The sequence below is a fragment of the Podarcis pityusensis genome (assembly GCF_964106645.2).
Source record: "Podarcis pityusensis genome assembly, chromosome: Z".
Lineage (NCBI taxonomy): Eukaryota > Metazoa > Chordata > Lepidosauria > Squamata > Lacertidae > Podarcis > Podarcis pityusensis.
This window is the reverse complement of record NC_138044.1, coordinates 22,935,272-22,954,530: the sequence shown is the minus strand read 5'-3', so window position 1 is coordinate 22,954,530 and position 19,259 is coordinate 22,935,272. Positions and strand designations below refer to the sequence as shown.

At 44.1% G+C, this 19,259-nt stretch overlaps 3 protein-coding genes and 1 long non-coding RNA gene across 21 annotated transcripts in view; 1 reads left to right on the top strand and 3 right to left on the bottom strand.

Moving 5' to 3' along the window:
- The window catches only part of LOC308468015 (pre-mRNA 3'-end-processing factor FIP1-like), a 28,055-nt gene extending 12,787 nt beyond the window's left edge, over positions 1-15,268 (top strand). For 3 of the 16 annotated variants that reach the window (XM_080989915.1, XM_080989917.1, XM_080989906.1), the window contains 10 exons: positions 1,837-1,940; positions 3,311-3,405; positions 3,540-3,649; positions 4,414-4,591; positions 4,912-4,938; positions 6,190-6,247; positions 7,373-7,421; positions 8,504-8,555; positions 12,892-13,044; positions 15,053-15,268. In XM_080989915.1, the coding sequence (XP_080846041.1) occupies positions 1,837-1,940; positions 3,311-3,405; positions 3,540-3,649; positions 4,414-4,591; positions 4,912-4,938; positions 6,190-6,247; positions 7,373-7,421; positions 8,504-8,555; positions 12,892-13,044; positions 15,053-15,159 (933 nt within the window). In that variant the 3' untranslated portion in view covers positions 15,160-15,268. Of the gene's footprint in view, positions 1-1,055; positions 1,182-1,241; positions 1,353-1,836; positions 1,941-3,310; positions 3,406-3,539; positions 3,650-4,413; positions 4,592-4,911; positions 4,939-6,189; positions 6,248-7,372; positions 7,422-8,499; positions 8,556-12,891; positions 13,045-14,196; positions 14,371-15,052 lie in introns of those variants that run through there. The other 13 variants (XM_080989908.1, XR_013981406.1, XR_013981407.1 and 10 more) reach the window with 13 other exon arrangements.
- LOC308467995 (tigger transposable element-derived protein 1-like) overlaps positions 1-19,259 on the bottom strand; it is a 147,924-nt gene that overhangs the window by 4,470 nt on the left and 124,195 nt on the right. The window lies entirely within an intron of this gene.
- Positions 15,437-19,259, bottom strand: part of LOC308468082 — a 42,612-nt gene continuing 38,789 nt past the window's right edge. The window contains exon 2 of the long non-coding RNA XR_013981455.1: positions 15,437-16,262. This is a non-coding gene — a long non-coding RNA (uncharacterized lncRNA). The remainder of the gene's footprint in view (positions 16,263-19,259) is intronic.
- LOC308467980 (ligand of Numb protein X 2-like) overlaps positions 18,694-19,259 on the bottom strand; it is a 44,157-nt gene continuing 43,591 nt past the window's right edge. For 2 of the 3 annotated variants that reach the window (XM_080989811.1, XM_080989810.1), the window contains exon 10: positions 18,694-19,208. In XM_080989811.1, the coding sequence (XP_080845937.1) occupies positions 19,073-19,208 (136 nt within the window). In that variant the 3' untranslated portion in view covers positions 18,694-19,072. The remainder of the gene's footprint in view (positions 19,209-19,259) is intronic. The other variant, XM_080989809.1, reaches the window with a different exon arrangement.

Below are 19,259 nucleotides of genomic sequence, written 5' to 3'. Positions count from 1 at the left end.
AATTCTGTGTCCATGGCAGCTGTCTACCAGCTCCACCTACCTGCCTGCAGGCTGTCTCACCAGAGTGGTGCATGCTCTGGTCATCTCCCTCTTGGACTACTGCAATGTGCTCTACGTGGGGCTACCTTTGAAGGTGACTTGGAAACTGCAATTAATCCAGAATGCGGCAGCTAGACTAGTGTCTGGGAGTGGCCGCCGAGACCATATAGCTCCAGTCCTGAAAGATCTTCATTGGCTCCCAGTACGTTTCCGAGCACAATTCAAAGTGTTGGTGCTGACCTTTAAAGCCCTAAACAGCCTCGGTCCTGTATACCTGAAGGAGTGTCTCCACCTCCATCATCCAGCCCGGACACTGAGGTCCAGCGCCGAGGGCCTTCTGGCAGTTCCCTCCCTGCGAGAAGTGAGGTTACAGGGAACTAGGCAGAGGCCTTCTCAATAGTGGCAGACTTCCTGTGGAACACCCTCCCATCAGATGTCAAGGAAATAAACAACTATGTGACTTTTAGAAGCCATTTGAAGGCAGCCTTGTATCTGGAAGTTTTTAATGTTTGATGTTTTAGTATGCTTCGATATATGCTGTAAGCTGCCCAGAGTGGCTGAGGAAACACAGCCAGATGGGCGGGGTATAAATAAAATTATTACTATTATTAATATTACTTGGAGATACACACACACAGAGAGAGAGCTCAGGTGTACTTAGCTTATTCATATATGCACGTGTGTGTACACACACACACACATATTTAAATGAAATGTATTAATTTTATTAATCTTAAATAAAAAAATCATTGTGACACAATTCTGTAAATAAATATAATATGTATATATACAAATGATGGTAACCTCAAGCAACAAAAAACTATTGCAGAGTTTGCTTCCAGCCACTTCCTCAGTCAGTCAACCAATATATGTAGAAATTCATTTCAGCTGCCAGGACGAGTTTCCGTACATGGTTTAGTAGCCACTTGGTAAAAGCAGCTTGGAGAGAATTTCATGCTAAAAAAATAATTGGGAGGAGAATGGTTAAGTGCTCTTTATATCCCTATCTCTTTCCCAGTGCAGATTCTCTCCCCACACCACACCCTGAGAAGGCTTTGCAATTGTGAAGGGGTCACTGCAGGGAGGGGAGTTCAGTTACAGGCATGCTCAGATCAGTGACTCATGCAGCAACACTCGGAATGGTGAGTTGCTGCACTGTGTGTGTGTGGCTACTTTTGACTCTTAAACACACTCGGAAATAGCCTCCCCCAACCTGAGGCCCTCCAGATGTTGCTGGACAGCAACAGAGGCTGATGGGAGCTATGCTTCAAACCATTTGGAGAGTATCCAGATTGGTGAAAGTTCCCCTGCAGGTAACTGCCATCTTGGGACGCGGGTGGCGCTGTGGGTTAAACCACAGAGCCTAGGGCTTGCTGATCAGAAGGTTGGCGGTTCGAATCCCCGCGACGGGGTGAGATCCCGTTGCTCGGTCCCTGCTCCTGCCAACCTAGCAGTTCAAAAGCATGTCAAAGTGCAAGTAGATAAATAGGAACCACTCTGGCGGGAAGGTAAACGGCGTTTCTGTGCGCTGCTCTGGTTCGCCAGAAGCGGCTTAGTCATGCTGGCCACATGACCCGGAAGCTGTACGCCGGCTCTCTTGGCCAGTAAAGTGAGATGAGCACCGCAACCCCAGAGTCGGTCACAACTGGACCTAATGGTCAGGGGTCCCTTTACCTTAACCGCCATCTTTGGTTATATAAACAAAGCAAACTTCCAACTTCAATTTTTTTGTGCCTTGGCTAACAAAGGCTGTATTATGCTATTGGTTTTTAATTTTTTAAATAATTTTTTGCTTAGGTTCAACAAGGAAGAACTAGAAATTCAGAAAAAGAACCAGATTTTAAAGCAGATCTTACGGCCCCAGTAGGTGGGCAGGTGAAAGTCGGGTCTCCCCCAAACAGGTACACCAACCACTTTTTTTTGTTTTTAAGCTTCTTGTATTAATTTAATGCTATGTTATGCCAGGTTGGCTCCAAGCTGTTCTTGTGTAGGCTTGATCCTGTTGCAGGGGCAGGGAACCTTTTTAGGTTCCATGGGCCAGATCCATTTTGGGATCCGCCTCACAGGCCAAATTTGGCAGGTGGGTGGCCACAACCTGTGGGATGTTGGTATCCAAAATGCATATGGTAAAGGGATCATTGCAAGAGCTGTAGAACTCTGTGATGTCATACGTCTGAGGCAGTTATGACAGTTGGTACAGTTGGTTCAGTCAGTTGAACAGTCTTCACAGAGCAGCAGGTTATGTTTTGATGTGCTTCTGTCTGCCTCAGAGTCAGAGTTAGTTAGTCTGCAATAGTTTAATCTGTGTAAAATGTTTTAGCAGCTTAAGTATCATTGTATATTTTAATCTGCAAGTTCAAGTACACTAAGTAGGTTATGTTATTTTTAACTTTAAAATAACTGTGGTTACTTTCTTTGAAGTTATGGTCCATCATCTTCTGATTCCCCACAAACGTATCTGTTTCAGGGGGCTGGCAACTGCCCCACCATGCTGTGAACGTGCAGCAGGATGTATAAGACTCTACATACTCTGTCCTTCCTTAGAAGGAGCAGAGGCCAGGCATCACTGTGAGCTCTTTATGTTTGGGGCAGGGCATGAAGAGAAGAGTGATATTCAGATGAGGGGGAGGAAAAGAAAGCGCCGAGAGGAGGATTTAGAAAACCCCAACCCCTCAAGTCACCAGGGTTCCTGAGGGTTAACCTGAGTTGCACAATGTCCAGCCTGGAAATGAAGGGGTGGAGCTCAGGAGTTAAGGATGGGGGAGGATAAGAACATAGCCATCATGGCAAGTAGCTATTGATAGCCTTATCCTCCATGAATTTACCCATTCCTGGGAAAGGAATGTAGCCTAATGCCGCAAGTACTGTGCCAAGACACAGCATGCCTTTTGCCTCTGGGTGGAGCCAAGGGGATGTAGTTGTGGGGGACATAGTAAAATAACAAAAGTTCCCAAGCCAAGCAGGAAATGCCTGTCGACTTGTTCCTGACCCTGTGCCTTAAAGTGTTATTCTTTCCCCTGGAGACCCCAAGAGAAGGCAGTGAAAACCCTACAACATTCAGCGAAAGCTTTAGGTGTGGGAAAACCTTAACCCTTGTTATTAGACGAGGTGCTCGTGTGTCTGGGCCAACTGCTTTGCAGTTAAGTCTTTGGGCCTCCCTAATTGGCTGCTAGGGATGCCATGCTTCCACCATGAATCTTACTGTGCACTTGAATTCATTCATTCATCCATTCATTCATTCATTCGTTTATTTGTTTGTTTATTCATTCAGACTGGGTAAGAATGCCCAAGTCCTTCCTGTGGAAGATCTAAGGGCCATGGGTCTATATACAGTGGAGCTTGGTGCAGTATATGACCTACGTGTTGGTAAATCGCAAAGCTTTCCATCTCTTCCCTGTTTGCATAGCTGAAGGAGGGGGAGAGTGCAAGTGTGCAACCAGACCATCTGTCTGTCACCTGTTTATGCTGAATCTGAGATGTTGCTTCTCTCCCTTTTCTAACCAGGAAGCTAAGTGTGACCATTGATGTGATAGGTGGAGAGCCAGGCACTATTAGAAGAGTGGAAAGAAGGCGTCGCGATAAGCATGGCTCAGAGGAAAACTCAATTCAGGTAAGAAATCTGTCCAGACTGAATGAACTTCACTTTCTTATCTAACTCACTTTTGAGTACAAGTGGATTAGTTTGTTTATATATTTATTGCATTTATATCCCACCTTTTTCTCCAAGGAACTCAAGGTGGTGCGTTCTTTCTCATTTAATCCCCATAACAGCTCTGTGAGGTAGGGGGGCTGAGAGGCAGTGACTGGCCCCCACAGTCACCTAGTGAGAGCTTCATGACCAAGTGGGAGGATTTGAACCCTGGTCTCTCCCAGGTCCTAGTCCTACCACTCCACCACACTGGTTCTCAAATTTATATCACACCCTTCGTCTAAAGGAGCCTCCTTTGGGGCTGATTGCATACCCTTTTTATTACCGTATTTTTCCGTGTACAAGACTAGGTTTTTTCCCTTAAAAAAAAAGTCAAAAATTAGGGGGTGTCTTATACACGGGGCCATCTCCCCCCATTTTCTTAAATCTGAGTCCCCAAAACTAGGGGGCGTCTTATAGATGGAAAGATACGGTAAATTCAGTCCGCATACTCAAAAGCAAAGTAAGGAGAAGTTCAGAATTCCATTTAAGCTCAACTCCACATCCAGGAACACATTCTGCCATTTTTCTGTGCTCCAATGGCACAATGCAGTCCTCCCATGTGGGATGTGTGCTTTGTGTAAGGCCTGGTACAGGAATCAGTTTGGCTGCAATTAACGGGGAGGTCAGGTGTTTTCTTTTTTCTTTTTAACCAATCCCTTTTCTGTTTTATGTTCCTTTTAAAGGTACTTGGTGATAATGGGAGCAAGGCACATCCCACAAAGTCACTGCAGCAACCAGGGCCACAACAGCCATTGGTGCCACCCACGGGTCCTCCACCATCAGTAGGTGGTTCACCTCCATCTTGTTTTTTCCTTCCTTGGATGCCAGTTACTTCTTCCCCACCACTTTGCCATCATCCAGGTAGGTGCCTGCTAGTATAGAAGGCTGTCCCAGAAAGCTAGGTAGACCCTACCATCACTGTCTGAAACCTGCTTAGCCATAGACAGTTGATTACAGGAAATGCCTGAAAGAGCACTCACTGGTTGTCCTGTGTGCACAGTAGCAAAGTGAAAGGACTGGGCCACAGACAGAAGGTCAGGATTCCCATCACTCCTGACTGTTAGTGGCATTTGCTGGGGTTGATGGGAGTTGATGGGTCCAGCAATAGGGCCACAGGTTCTCCACCCTTGCTCTAAACCATATTTGTAAACCTGCTTAACAAGTATTCTGTTATTGCCTAGGTATGCCACCCCCAGCTCCCGTTCCAGGTAAGTACTTCTGTTTAAGCATAAGGGTAGCAAATTCAATCTGGCCTACTCTGGAGCACTTCAAATTAAAGCCTTTGAAGAGAAATCTGGGTAGCATTTAATTGGATGAACACATGTAGCTAATCACCAGTTAGTGGCCAATCAAATATGGTCTTGTCAACATGTTGCTTGACTAAGTCTTCTGTCATCTCTGACCATTAGCTGTTCTACGTCGGGCTGATAGGAGCTGGAATCAAGAACCATCTAGAGGGGACTGTCCCTCTAGAGGGGTTGCAGACCGTTATACATCAGAGAAGTTATAGATTTCATTGGGCACCAACCTATGAAATCTTTAACTTCACTGATGTGTAATGGTTATGGGTTGGGGAAACACCTTAAAGAATAATGGAATAGGCAAGGCTGAGGTCTGAAAGTGTCTGGTCTAAGTTCCTGAGACAGAAGTAGATGTGGTAGACGCCTGGAAGGAAAGCTACCTGGGAACTGCAGGTGGGATAGCCAACACCCCAGGTGTGCAGAAGTGCACATTATGGGTAGGACATAAGTCCATTGTTGAGTCCAGTCTCTCTGCCTTCACTAATATGTAGTGAATATATGCTGATATTATCACATTGTGTGTTCCCTGCTTTGCATTATTGATAGCAGCTGGTTGGGGTGCTGGGAGATGAAACATGAAGTTCGGAGACAGATGTATGCTTTACGACACATTACCATAGGATGCAGGATGGAGATGGTACCAGGGTTTTAATTGGCATTGTGAAGTTCTAGGAAGAGCCTGCTGGATCAGGCCAGTGGCCCATCTTGTCTGGCAACCTGTTCTCACAGTGGCCAACCAGGTGCCTGTAAGAAAACCACAAGCAGGATCTGAGCACAAGAGTATGCTCAAGGGACATGCTCTGTCCCCATCCTGTGGCCAAAGAAACAACATTATCTGCTTCTGAAGCAAAAACACCAGTGAGGAAAGAGAAGGCTTCAGAGGTAGGTGAAGGATCTTCCTTTAGAGGCAGCAAGTGAGCTCACTAAAAGTGCTGCTCCTTCTTCATCTGAGAAATGAGGCCAGGGTGGCCTCCACTTTGGTGTGATGTTCTTTTGGGGGGCAGGAGGAACAGCTTTCCCACAGCTCTTGATTGATGGGAGAGGCTCAAAGCACACTGCCCTTCAGCTCTGCCAGGCATTATAGCAGCATTTGCAAGGGGGCTGAGAGCTTCACTTCCCCTTCTCCACACATTTAAACTAGTATGACTTTGTCTACAGGTCTGTTTCCTCCACTTCATGCTTCACCGCCACCCCTTTCGATTCCAACACATGGTGGGTAAGTGAGAATTAAATGGGTTTAACTTACTAACACTCTTATTTGTTGCATTTATATCCTACCTTTTTTGAGCTCAAGGTGGCACACGTGGATCTTCCCTTCCTCAGTTAATCCCCACAACAACCCTGTGAGGTAGGTTAGGCTGAGAGACCAGTAATTGGCCGAGGGTCACCAACTGAGCTTCACAGCTGAGTGGGGAGTTGAACCCTGGTCTCCCAGGTCCTAGTCTGACACTCTAACCACTATGCCACAGTGACATCTCTCTTAATATTGTCTCATCTGTAGGCTGCAAAAGGCTAGCAGAATTGTGGTTGTGGTTTTGCATTACTTTGTGGTTGGGAAAGAGCTCTTTGAATATGATTGTGGACATTAGCAGAAGCACCATTCAAATGCACATCAACACATTTTTTAATCTTAGGCTGAGATTGGTCACCATTGTCTTTTGTCAGTTTATTGATCCACTGTGACTGCACTACTTGTAAATTATCATATTAGTGAGGGTTCTTGGAGATAGGGCTAGGGCTGTTTGGTGCCCCCCCTTTTTTTATTTGCCTTCTCCATTCCACCTGGAAGGTTGTAATCCCAGTTTTGTAGATTACCAGATCTAGCCATAGCTGAGGGCAGTGGTGGGAGGCCAAAGCAGATGGAGAGAGGCAGCTGATCTGTAGCTTCTCTGGTGATAGATTCCAGATTGCTCAGACCATGTGAGCCAATCTGACCCGAAAGCTTTCATAGGGGCCAGCAACTATCAACTGAACTGCTCATTCCTATTCAGTGTGCCTTATCTCCCTGCAGTTTGTACCTCCAGCTACTGCTGAGCAGCGGCATTCAGACTGCCAGTTCATGAGTTGCTAAGAGCAGAACCCTTGGGATGATTTGTGGCTCTTTCCAGTGGTGTGCAGAGAATGTGGTGATGCCCTTGAAGAGGCATCTGAAACTGCAGAAAAATACAGCAGCCATAATGTTTCATGGTGAGCACTTTTCCAGCCACATTACACTAGTCTTATATCAATTGCATTGGCTTCTGGTTCTCTCTTTCTCCCACTCCACTTTCCTGGTTCCAGTTCTAGATGCTAGTTGTTACCTGTACAGGAATATCTGAAACACAGTCTCATCTCACCATAGGTTACTGTCATCTTGTGATGTCCTGATTTGTGTCCCATCAGCAGAAAAGGTTAGTTTGGTAGGAAGGCAGATTGGGCCTTTTCTGTGACAGCCCCCCTCCCCAAAGATATGGAATTCCCTTCCACAATAAGTTAGACTGGCCTGCCCCTAACAGCTTTTAGGCAGGCATTTTTTATATTTCCTGAATTTTGCTGGTGTTTAATTATGAGATTTAAGGATTTAGTTTTTCTCTGTTTTCCTGGGTTTTAGATATTTGGATTTTATTTTGTGTATACTGGTTTCATTGGTTTTAATGTACTGCAAATGGCCTGGAGGGGGGGAGAGAAAGGTTTTTCATGAGCAAAAATGTTTGTACAAAGAAAAGACAGGGAGCTTAGATTAAGAACTCTTACACACTCATTCCCCACATTGTCAGTTTATGGAGTTCATTTGGCAAAATGTGGAGATGGCTTTACAATGGGACTATATCTTCCCCAATCTGGTGCAACCTTCAGATGTATTAGTGTACAATTCCCATCTTCCTTCAGTCAGCATGGTAATTGCCACAGATGCTTAGAGTCCAAAACATTTGGAGGGGTGTCAGGTTGGGAAAGGCTAGATTAGACAAATTTATGGGGAACTTTACAGATTTCAGTGGACATCAGCCATGATAATCAAATGGACGTCCATATTTATGGAGGCAGCATGTCACTTGGGGAGGAGGGAACTGCAGGAGAGGGTGATAGCATGCCTGGCTTGTAGGGTTCCCAGAGGTATCTTGGTGTTCAAAGTGGAAACCGGATGCTGGGCTAGGTGGTCTCATCCAACAGGGCTCTTCAGTATTCTTGTGTCTAGCTCTCTGCATACTCAACACTCCTAGGTTGTACTCCTAGTGGATAGACAAGAAAGCGGTAGTAGCTAGGAGAGATGGCATGGTAGGACTAGGAAAGAATCAGCACCTTTGATGAAGAGGTGGCTTACAGTCAATAAGAGAGAAGCTCTTTAAGGGAGTTGGGACAATGATGCTCTGTTTTAGAACAGTTGATTTTAATTTTTCTCTTTCTGAATGGGTGACAGGGGGACTAGATATTACTAACCAGTTGTTGTTGTGTTCTCTCTCTCCCTCCCCCTCTCTCTCTCTCTCAAAGCCAGTCTGCCAGCTACAGCAACAGCCAACCACCTCCATTTGGCTACAAATCCACAGGTGAGCCCCTTAGACATGCTGCCTGAAATCAGTTAGTGTCCTGTGCTACCCATTATGGGTTATGTGGATTTCCCAACTCACTTCTTGTTGGGCAGCCTTAGACCATTCTATTTAATTATTGTTATATTTACCGTATTGGCCTGAATATAGGCCTCACTTTCCCCCCAAATTCCAACCATGAAAAGTTAAAGTGTGGCTTATATTCATGACTTTACAGTATGCAGCCAGGAGTGCAGGGCAAACAGCGCCAGGAGTGCGGCAAAGCAGCACCCACCCCACATGTAGTCCCCCGTCCTCTCCCCCAAGGCCAGAAAGGGAGAGAGCAACGCTGCACGGCTCCCCCCCCCCATATGCAGCCAGGAGCAGTGAGGAACGGAGCGGCTTTTATTAGAATATTTTTTCTTTTTTTCTTTCCCCCCTCCAATTTTAAAGGTGCGGCTTATATTCAGGGGCGGCTTGTATTCGGGCCAATACGGTATTTATATCCCACATGTTTCTCTGGCAGGACTCAAGGCAGCTTACAACTAAAACAGAATCTGCTAAAAACATATATAAAAAAAGAAATCTGTTTTTTAAAAAACAATTTTACATTAGTAGAATTAAAATATAAAATATAAAACAAACATGCTTGTGAGGGTGGCAGGCCTGATAATGGCCTCCCTTGAAGATCTCAGAGCCCAGGCAGGTCCATCTTCTATGACTGCCAACAGGTTGTCTACGCTTGGATATGAGATGCCACTAAATGCTAACCTCTGCAAACTGGCAGGTGTAGAAGAGCTGGAGTGCCACTATGCCCCATGATGTGCCTTCTATGCTAGCCATGTTTGAGCTGCCCCTTCCTGTGTGATCTCCTGCATTGTAGCATTTGCCTTGTTCATTCTCCCACCAACTGCTAAAGCCTGGAGTGTGTGGGGGGGGGGGGATGTCATGAATGTTACAATATTCCTGAGATTTCTCTCCTGCATATCCCTGCCTGATCTTCCTGGCCTTAACATGTTCCCAAATTCACTTGCACATACTTGCACCTTCCCACACACCATCACAAATGTTCCCACATGCAGCCTGAAAAATACCAGCACCAGTCAGTGTAATTACCCTTTTAACATGTTGCCCATGCTTAATTTTATTAGCCAGTTACTGCTTCCAGGTATGTTTGCCAGGAACATGCCAAAGCACCTGCCATCCTCCATGAAGACATAATGCTTGCTTCTCTCCTTACTTTGTAGGAAGTGGATGGCTTTAGCACAGTTCTGTATCTGCTGCTGAGGAACTGCATATTAATACTGCTCTATATCTACATCTGAATAATTTGCTGAGCTCTTGCACACCACACACCCATATATTTCTAGGCAGTGGCCTTATATGCAAAGCCAAACAGGGTTTCAAACACTTGGTTGCAGATTTCACTGCGTTACTCTTCCCTCTGTACCCATAAGACAGTTTCATGTTAGCCACATTTTGATGCTACTTGAATCACTCGCTTTATGTTTCAAATGCAAGCCTTGATTTTAACAAGTGGGAGATACTGATACTTGCTCTGAGCTAACATGGAGGAGAAGCGGACACGGAGCAATGGATCCAAACTACAAGAAAGAAGATTCCACCTAAACATTAGGAAGAACTTCCTGACAGTAAGAGCTGTTCGACATTGGAATTTGCTGCCAAGGAGTGTGGTGGAGTCTCCTTCTTTGGAGGTCTTTAAGCAGAGGCTTGACAACCATATGTCAGGAGTGCTCTGATGGTGTTTCCTGCTTGGCAGGGGGTTGGACTCGATGGCCCTTGTGGTCTCTTCCAACTCTATGATTCTATGATTCTAAGAGTTGTGTAGGAAGCTGGGCAATGCTGATGAGAAAGGAGACTGTGTTCATTTCAGTCAAATAGGTGGGGTCCACCCAATGTTTTGGGCTACAATTCCCATCATTCCCAACCATTGGCCAGGCTGGTTCTAGATTTTAAAGTGCTTTGCGTTGTCAGTCCCCTATACCTTAGATATAGTCAGTCAGTCAGTCAAATTTATTGCTTATAGCCAAAGGCTGTTGCAGTACCATAGATATAATCTGTTAGCCCAGCCGTGCTTTTATTTTCTGCTCTGTGTGTCCACTTCATAAGGGGCAAAGACTTCTGGAACATGGAGCAGGCCTTTTACCACCATTGGGCCACAAAACACAAAATCTACATCTTTTAAAAGGGTTGTGTCAGATGAGTGCCTTTTTCTGGAACTGTACTTCTGTACAGTCCATTGCTTTTAGCACTTATTGAATAAGCTTCAAGGGTGGATTCTTAGAATCTTCCAGTTTCCTTAGGGGTTAGGGAAGCAGTTCCTGAGAGTTTCCAATCAGCATTGTTCGTCAGCTACTCCACTGAAGCACCAGTTAACTTCTGCAATAGATATGACTTGGACAGCTTACACAGTTGTGCCTAGTTCTCTTTCAAGAGATAGACAGAAAGCAAGGAAGGAAGGACTTTCTCTTGGCTATATCTATGTGGAGAGTTTGTTGCAAGTTCCATTATGGATGTTGTGGAGGACCAGGGCACATGCCAGCTCCATCATACAGTTGTTTGAATTGGGTGGTGAAAGACTGTTTCCTTCTCCACAGCTTCGGGTTTTATCAGCTAGCCTCCCATTTCTACATCTCACATGCCATGGATGACTACAGCCTCCAATATTTCCAAGAGCACTCACTGGGAACATTCTGGCTCAAGAGGGGAAAGAGATTGTGACTGGACATCTGCCACCAGTGAATACAAGTAAGTGCTGGTGTTTCTTATGTTGGAATGGAACCGGAGCTACAGGTACAGCAGACTTATGAAGCATGAAACTGGGCACAAAACTCAACACCCAGAAGACTGTCTGACTCCGAAACGCCCTCTCTGATTGCATGGAGCCCGGACAGCCCCGTGGTTTCCCCCAGAGCTGAGGGTGATGAAACAATCACTGAGACGGCTAAAGCGCCGGTGGTGGAAAACTCATTCTGAATCTGACCAGACATGGGTAAGAGCTCAACGTCGACGCTACCAAGTGGCAATAGCAACCACGAAGAGGAGCTTTTCACCGCCTCAGTTGCATCTGCAGAAAACAGCAGCAGGAGATTCTTTCAGGTGGTTCACAATCTAATGCTATCAGGGCCTGGTAAGGACCCTAAAATCTCCTGCAATGATTTTGCAGTTTTTTGCAGATAAAGTCACTCAGATTGGGAAAAAGGTGGACTCCACCATGGGAGCAGGGCCGGGGCGGGAGAGTGCTGGACTAGAGTCCAGTCTAGTCAAGTTGCATGGGATTGGTCTTTTACCTCCGAGGATGTGGACAGGCTGCTTGGATGAGTGAAACCGACCACCTGTCTCCTTGATCCCTGCCTATCCTAGCTCATAAAAGCTCTGCGGGATGGTGAATGCTTCCCTCTGTGAGGGAGTCTTCTCAGACTCGCTGAAAGAAGTGGTTTTTAAACCACTTCTCAAAAAAGCATGTGTAGACCCCAGTCACTATGGTGAAATATCGCCCAGTCTCAAATCTTCCATTCTTGGGCAAGGTGATTGAGCAGGCAGTTGCTGAAAAACTCCAGGCACGCCTGGAGGATGCGGACCATTTGGATCCCTTCCAATCGGGATTCAGGCCTCATCATGGGACTGAAACTGCCTTGGTCGCACTGGTCGATCTCGCACTGGTCATTGGGACAAAGGTAAAAGCTGTTTCCTAGTTCTGCTGGATTTCTCAGTGGCTTTCGGTACCACTGACCATGGTATCCTTCTGGATCAGCTAGAGGGGTTGCACTGGCCCCATGAGGCGAAACCACCTCAGCTCCCTCAGTGACAGTTTCACCCTAGGCAGGAACTACATTAGAACTACAACTACACTACTCAGGCAAGACTTATTGACCATGTTCCTGTGAAGGACTGTGGGTTTTGCCTGCCAGGCTCACGTGAACATTTCTGGAAGAATTTATGGGCTTCATCTTTCTGACTTGGGTTTGTTTTGGTTTAGCCATTTTACCACATGGGTTTTTTTCCTGTGTCATTGTCCTTCCATTTTTGGGGGAGGGGAGGGGAAGGTCGGGGCAAGAGCTCTTTTTGTAAACCCTATCACTGGAATTGCCCGTATCTGTTAAAACAGTAAAGCAGTTTTTAAAAAGGTGGGTTTTGGGGTTTCCACATGGTTTGTGACCAACTTTCCATGTGTTTTCATTTCTTGTTACATTTCTTGAAGCAAGTTTGTGTATGATGAGGTTCCAGTAGGTAACTCTTGTGACCTACTTATGAAACTCTGAAAAGAGAACAGTGTTTGAAATTTTCTTCTTGTTAGACAAAGCCTCTTCTCTAACTCACTATTATTTCCTTTCAGTGATGATGAAAGGGATCATTACTATAGCAGAGAAGGCAGCTACAATTTTGAGCAGGACTATCACAGTAGAGATAATAGTTGGGAGCGAGAATATCATCATTGGGAGCAAAGGCACAGAGACAAAGAGGAAGCAGGCAAACACAAATCATGGTGGTAAGGCTTTTCCCAATGGTAGGTTGGAGCTTCTAGCTGGGATCAGGCCAAGGAACATTAAATTATGTAGGGGTAAACTGTGTTCCAATCTGGCCTTTCTATCTATAATTATTTAGAATGGACAAAGGCTGTAATAGGTGTAGGAGGGATGGCTGGATCTCTCTACCACATGTGGTAGACCTGCCCAAAGGTCCTTATAGACCAAAATAATTAAAGATATTGGTTGGTTATAGAATCAATTATTGACTCCCAACCCCAGATTGGTCCTGCTGTATATTTCAGAAATGGACACTAAGGTTTTAACACCCTAAGACTTAAGCCTATTTCTCTTGTCAGTGGCTAAACTTATGATAGTAAAACATTAGAGGTCACTATCTAGGAATTTCATGTTAGAATGGACAACTATAATATCAATTTGGTTTTAACTGAATGTTTACAGACAAATTTTATACTAGGGCAAGATTTATTGACTATGCTTCTGTAAAGGAATAGGCTTTGCCTGCCAGGCTTGCATGGACATTTCTGGAAGCCCTCCTTGGCTTCACCTTTCCTGACTTAGGTTTGTTCTGACTTGGTTCAGCCGTTGGCCATCCATCTTTGGGGGAGGGTTGGGGCAGGAGCTCTTTTACTATACCCTTCCTATCATTGGAATGCCCATACCTGCTAAAACAATGGAAGAAATTTTAAAATTGTTGGTTCTGGTGTTTTCACATGGTTTGTGATCAACTTTCCAACTGTTTACATTTCTTGAAACAACTGGGTTTATGATGAGGTTCCAGTAGGTAAATATTGTGACCTATTTATGAAACTGCAGAGAGAACAGTGTTTTAAACCTTTTTCTTGTTAGAATAAGTCTCTTCTCCAAGTGACTATTCCTCATTCTTTCCTTTCAGTGAAGATGAAAGGGATGGTTACTATAGCCAAGAATGTAGTTATGATTTTGTGTGGGGCTTTCACAGTAGAGAGCAAGAAGACCATCATCTGGAGCAAAGGCACAGAGACAAAGAGGAAGCAGGCAAACACAAATCATGGTGGCAAGGGGTTTCCCATTGGTAGTTTGGAGCCTCTAGCTGGGATCAGGCCAAATAGCATTAAATTATGTAGGGTTAAACTGTGGTCCAGTCTGATTCATACTAATATATATTTTTTCAGTCTCCTTCCTGCACTAGCTGAAGTTTCCAGGCACTAGAGGACAGCCCCATAGAGGTTGTTAACTGTAGCCTAGCCTTGGGAATACAAAGATGTGGAGCATACCTGACAGCTACTGCATCATTCAGGTGCAGCAATGGTTGTGAGAGCCCCACAGCTGTGATAAAATTGACTTGGGTATGTGTGTGTTGCATTCCCATCAGTTTCCCCCTTGAGGCAAAATAAAAAAAATCCTTCCAGTAGCACCTTTAAGACCAACTAAGTTAGTTCTTGGTATGAGCTTTCGTGTGCAAGCACACTTCTTCAGTATCTGAAGCACACTTCTTCAGTATCTGAAGAAGTGTGCTTGCACACGAAAGCTCATACCAAGAACTAACTTAGTTGGTCTTAAAGGTGCTACTGGAAGGATTTTTTTTATTTTGACTATGGCAGACCAACACGGCTACCTATCTGTAACTGGAACCCCTTGAGGCAGAAATTCACTGATCAGTGTTATGTCAGTCTCTTATTGATTGATCCTCCTGAAATACCATGTGTTTCAGGTTCCTACTGGAACATTTCCCCAGCATGTGGAAAAGGCCTCTTGATGTTAGAGCTCTAAGACCAGTTTTTCTGTAAAAGGATGGCTGTAGTCCAGAGCTGATGCATAACATTGCTTTGCATCCAATCACCTGCCTCTCCATTTTTAAACTACTTTTTCACTATAATATTCTCTCTTGCATTGAGATGTTGGCAGTACAATATTAGAAAATCTGACAGATAAGTTTAGAGTTTTGCTTAAAGGCCACCAAGGATTCTGTTGTATTTCTATGATAAGGAGCAAAGCATTAATTCTTCTTGTATTTTTGTCCAATCCTAGTAAGCAGCATGAGAGCAAAGAATGTGAAAGCCACAAGCATCACAAGCGCAAGAAGAAAGAGAAGTCATGAGGAAGGTATACTGGAGAGAAATGGACAGGATTCATGAAGGAGCAAATCTGTGGTCCAAAAAGAATAGTGACACTTTTACAGCCAGATTGTCTGTAGCGACTTTCTTCCCCTGAGACATTAAACGGCTGAAATGATTAGCAACCAAACATGCACACAAGCTTCCACTTTTTGAAAGAAGATCACATTCACAGATTTTTGGAGAGATAAAACTGGCAGCAAAAAAAGGCAGTTATTTACCTACATGTGAGATCCCATGGCTTCTTATAGGAGATAGCTTCCGTGCAAACTAATGCATTTAGAATATAGGACAATACTTGGCAAATCATTGACTTCTTTTATTTTTTAGAACAGTAACAGCCACATGAAGCTTTGTCCAAAAAAGGCAAGTATTATGACTAAATTATCACAATAAGCTAGCTGATAGCTAGCTTAGAGTCTGACTTCTAAAAGCTAGAAGCTAGTTGTAGGGATGCTGCGTGCTAGGAGAGCCAATATGATCAGAATAACACATCATCAAAACAGCTTCAATAACTTCAGAATAATTTATAAATGCATCAAAATAATAACAGTTGTTAACAATGTACCATAATCTCTTTGGTGCAAAACAATGTAGATTTACCGGTGATTGTTAAAGGCACCTTGAAATAAGACAACATAGTGAAATAGTGCTGCTGAGGCAGCACATACCCTTCATTTGGAAAAAGCATACAATTTCCTTTCTACAGTCATTGCAAGAGACAAATATTACTCCTGGCTTCTGCCTTGGGTCTTGTGGATTCTGTAATCACCCCTTGCAACGAGATGTAAATGGCGATTCCTTTTAAAACCACATTTACACTCAGTATTGATGCTGTGACTTGCAGGAACACCTCACCCACATGAAAATTGCATGCCCCATTAGATCAATGTCCTCTCACACATGGCAATAACAGCTTGCAACACCCAAATGAGGCAGTGAAGACATTTAAATCAGAGATGGCAATTTGAATCATTCCTCGGGTCCTTTTGGATTCTTTAAACATGTAGATTTGATGGACTGCTCCTCCTGAAAATTGACCACTGAACTTGTATTTCACGCATAGCTGTTAGTCTGATTTCAATCTAATTTTATACAAGTTACATATACTAGTGCAGTGGTACCTCAGGTTACAGACTCTGCTACCCCAGAAATAGTACCTCGGGTTAAGAACTTTGCTTCAGGATGAGAACAGAAATCACGCAGCGGTGACGTGGCAGCAGTGGGAGGCCCCATTAGCTAAAGTGGTACCTCAGGTTAAGAACAGTTTCAGGTTAAGTTCTTAACCCGAGGTACCACTGTATACAGAAATGCTGGACCAAAAGTTATTTTAAGCATTACACTTGCCCTATAGAATGCAGGTAAAGCAAGCAGTTTTCACAGGGTCAGAGACTCACATTAAGCAAACCACAATCTTAGAACAACAAAGGAGCACCCCACACTGCCATCCTTATGGAATTTCCCTCAAACTTGCTGTCTCTAGTCTACAATCAAGCTAATAGAATCATGGAAATGAGGCTACACTTGGAGACCAGCTTGGAACTGTGGTTGCCCAGGAAAGAAGAGTATATCTTTACTAAGTTTGAAATCCACAGTCCTGTCAACATTAGGAGTTCCATTCCCACCCACCCCGCAAGGTGTACTTGGTAACTGCGTAGCTGAAATTTACCTGCAGATGCCATACTTCTGTATCAACTGTCTGGCCCAGCAATTTCTACATGCCATCCAACTTTTAACAGCAGGCCTCTGGCAAAAAAATGTTATACCTAATTGCAGGGAAGGGCTACGGCTTAGTGCTAGAGCATCTGTCTTGCAGGCAGAAGTCTCCAAGTTCAATCCCCAGCATTTTATGTTTGGGAGCGACTCCTCCCTGAAACCCTGGAGAACTGCTGCCAGTCAGTGTAGACAATAATAAGCCAGATGGACCAATGTTCTGACTTGGTAGAATGCTGCTTCCAATGTTCCTTCGTACTTGGATCTTAAACACTAAAACATTGAAGCAGGAGAGCCCTAATACTGAAAGAAGTAATGCCATTTAAAAAATCATCACATTGTGGGGTGGGAAAAGGACAAGAGTGGAATGGATAGGCTTTGATGGGGTTTCCCCCCTAAGCTACACAAAATTGTCATAACGGCTATTTGTCTCCCCTTCCACAAGGGCACAACTAGATAGTACAGTGGCAAGATCCCTTACAAAGTTGGGAGTGGGGGATGCAGAGGAGACAATTTAAAACACAGAATTTCTGAATGGATCTGCATGCTTTCCAGCAACCATACATTTCCCTCCATCATATTATTATTTTTAAGCCATTTTGGCCCTGCTAGTTATGTGACCAGAAGTATAAGCATGGCCATAATTTTTTTGAAAAAGTATGTTGTGAGAAGGGGTGTTAGGGTTTAAATTTACACATACAGTATTTTACAGTTCTGCAGCAGGCTTAATTCTGCACATGGGTCTGCTGCCATTACATTTATTTTGGTTCTATGATATGTTCACTGAAAGTCCTGTCAGACTTCTCTTACATTCAGTCTTTGCACACAGTCTCTGTTCTTGGTACAGGGGCCATCCATTCAACTTTCTTCAAGTTGCAGAATTTTCCCATTACTGGCTTTAGATGCCAATCCCCAACTCTTTCAGAGAGACAGTGGGAATGAGATGCAACTTGCCACCTAGCGCCTGAATTGCAACAAGCAGTAGTAACACAAATAAATGTTGAGAGATCTCTACTTGCTAATGCATCAACAGGAACATTATTCCATTGGTCCTTCAGTTCATTCTCATCAGCAATAAAGATCCTGTCTTCAAGCAGAAGAAGGCTGGTGCTGTAGGCATCACACTAGTGCATCACGTCCTCACACAGAAAACACAAATGCTCAGAGACAAGCTTTACATTGCAAATGGTCTCAAGTTCAACAAGGCACAGAAGAGCAGAAAAAAAGGACGAAGAACATCTTGTGATTCTTACCCAAAAGATGGCATTAACATATCCTTTCTACCAAGCATGAAAAGGGGATGGTAGTTTTAGTAAGGCAGACCTTAATGATGACTTGGAGGATTTATTTATCAACATCTTTAAAGCTACCAAAGTTAAAAGCTAAAGGCACCCCTGACCATTAGGTCCAGTCGTGGCCAACTCTGGGGTTGCGGAACTCATCTCGCTTTATTGGCTGAGGGAGCCGGCGTACAGCTTCCGGGTCATGTGGCCAGCATAACTAAGCCACTTCTGACGAACCAGAGCAGCACACGGAAATGCCGTTTACCTTCCTGCTGGAGCAGTACCTATTTATCTACTTGCACTTTGACGTGCTTTCGAACTGTTAGGTTGGCAGGAGCAGGGACCAAGCAATGGGAGCTCACCCTGTCGCGGGGATTCGAACCACCGACCTTCTGATCGGCAAGTCCTAGGCTCTGTGGTTTAACCCTCAGCGCCACCCACGTCATTAGCCAATGTTTACTGAATTTACCAGGAGCCATAAGTAATCATGAAAACCGTTTTTACAGGTTTCTCTTGTACTCATATATATATATATATATATATATATATATATATATATATATATTATTTTTATTTCATAAAATTTATATACCCCTTGATTGTAAAAATAAACTCCAAAGCAGTTTATCGGGGGATTAAAATGTGAGTTGAGGAGAAACAGGCTGCAGTTTAGATTTCATATGTTCAACATCCAATAGTTACATAACAAAAACGTTAACTGATCACTGAAGCATGGCTTCTGTCTGCCAGGAAGCTGGGTAAAAAAATAAAATAAAAAATAAAATAAGCAGTTTGCCTTTGGCATAGGAATAGGATTCCAGGTGACAGCCTTGAGAAAAGCCATCTTAAATCAGTTCACTGTTTCTTTGGTTGGTTCATCACTCAAAGCCTTGAAATCTGGTACCAAAGTAGTCCCAAAATTATACTGAGTTTACGTCTTAAACAAGGCTTCCAGGCCAGGACACCACAGTAAGAGTTACTTTATTCCGTTGTTCCTTCAGCATGGGAATCAATTCAGCATTGCTCATTCCCATGGCAGACACTCCATTTACAGCCACAATTTCATCTCCACATCTAGTCAAAGAAAGAGGCAAAAGTACTGTTAGTAATGCTCTTGATATATGT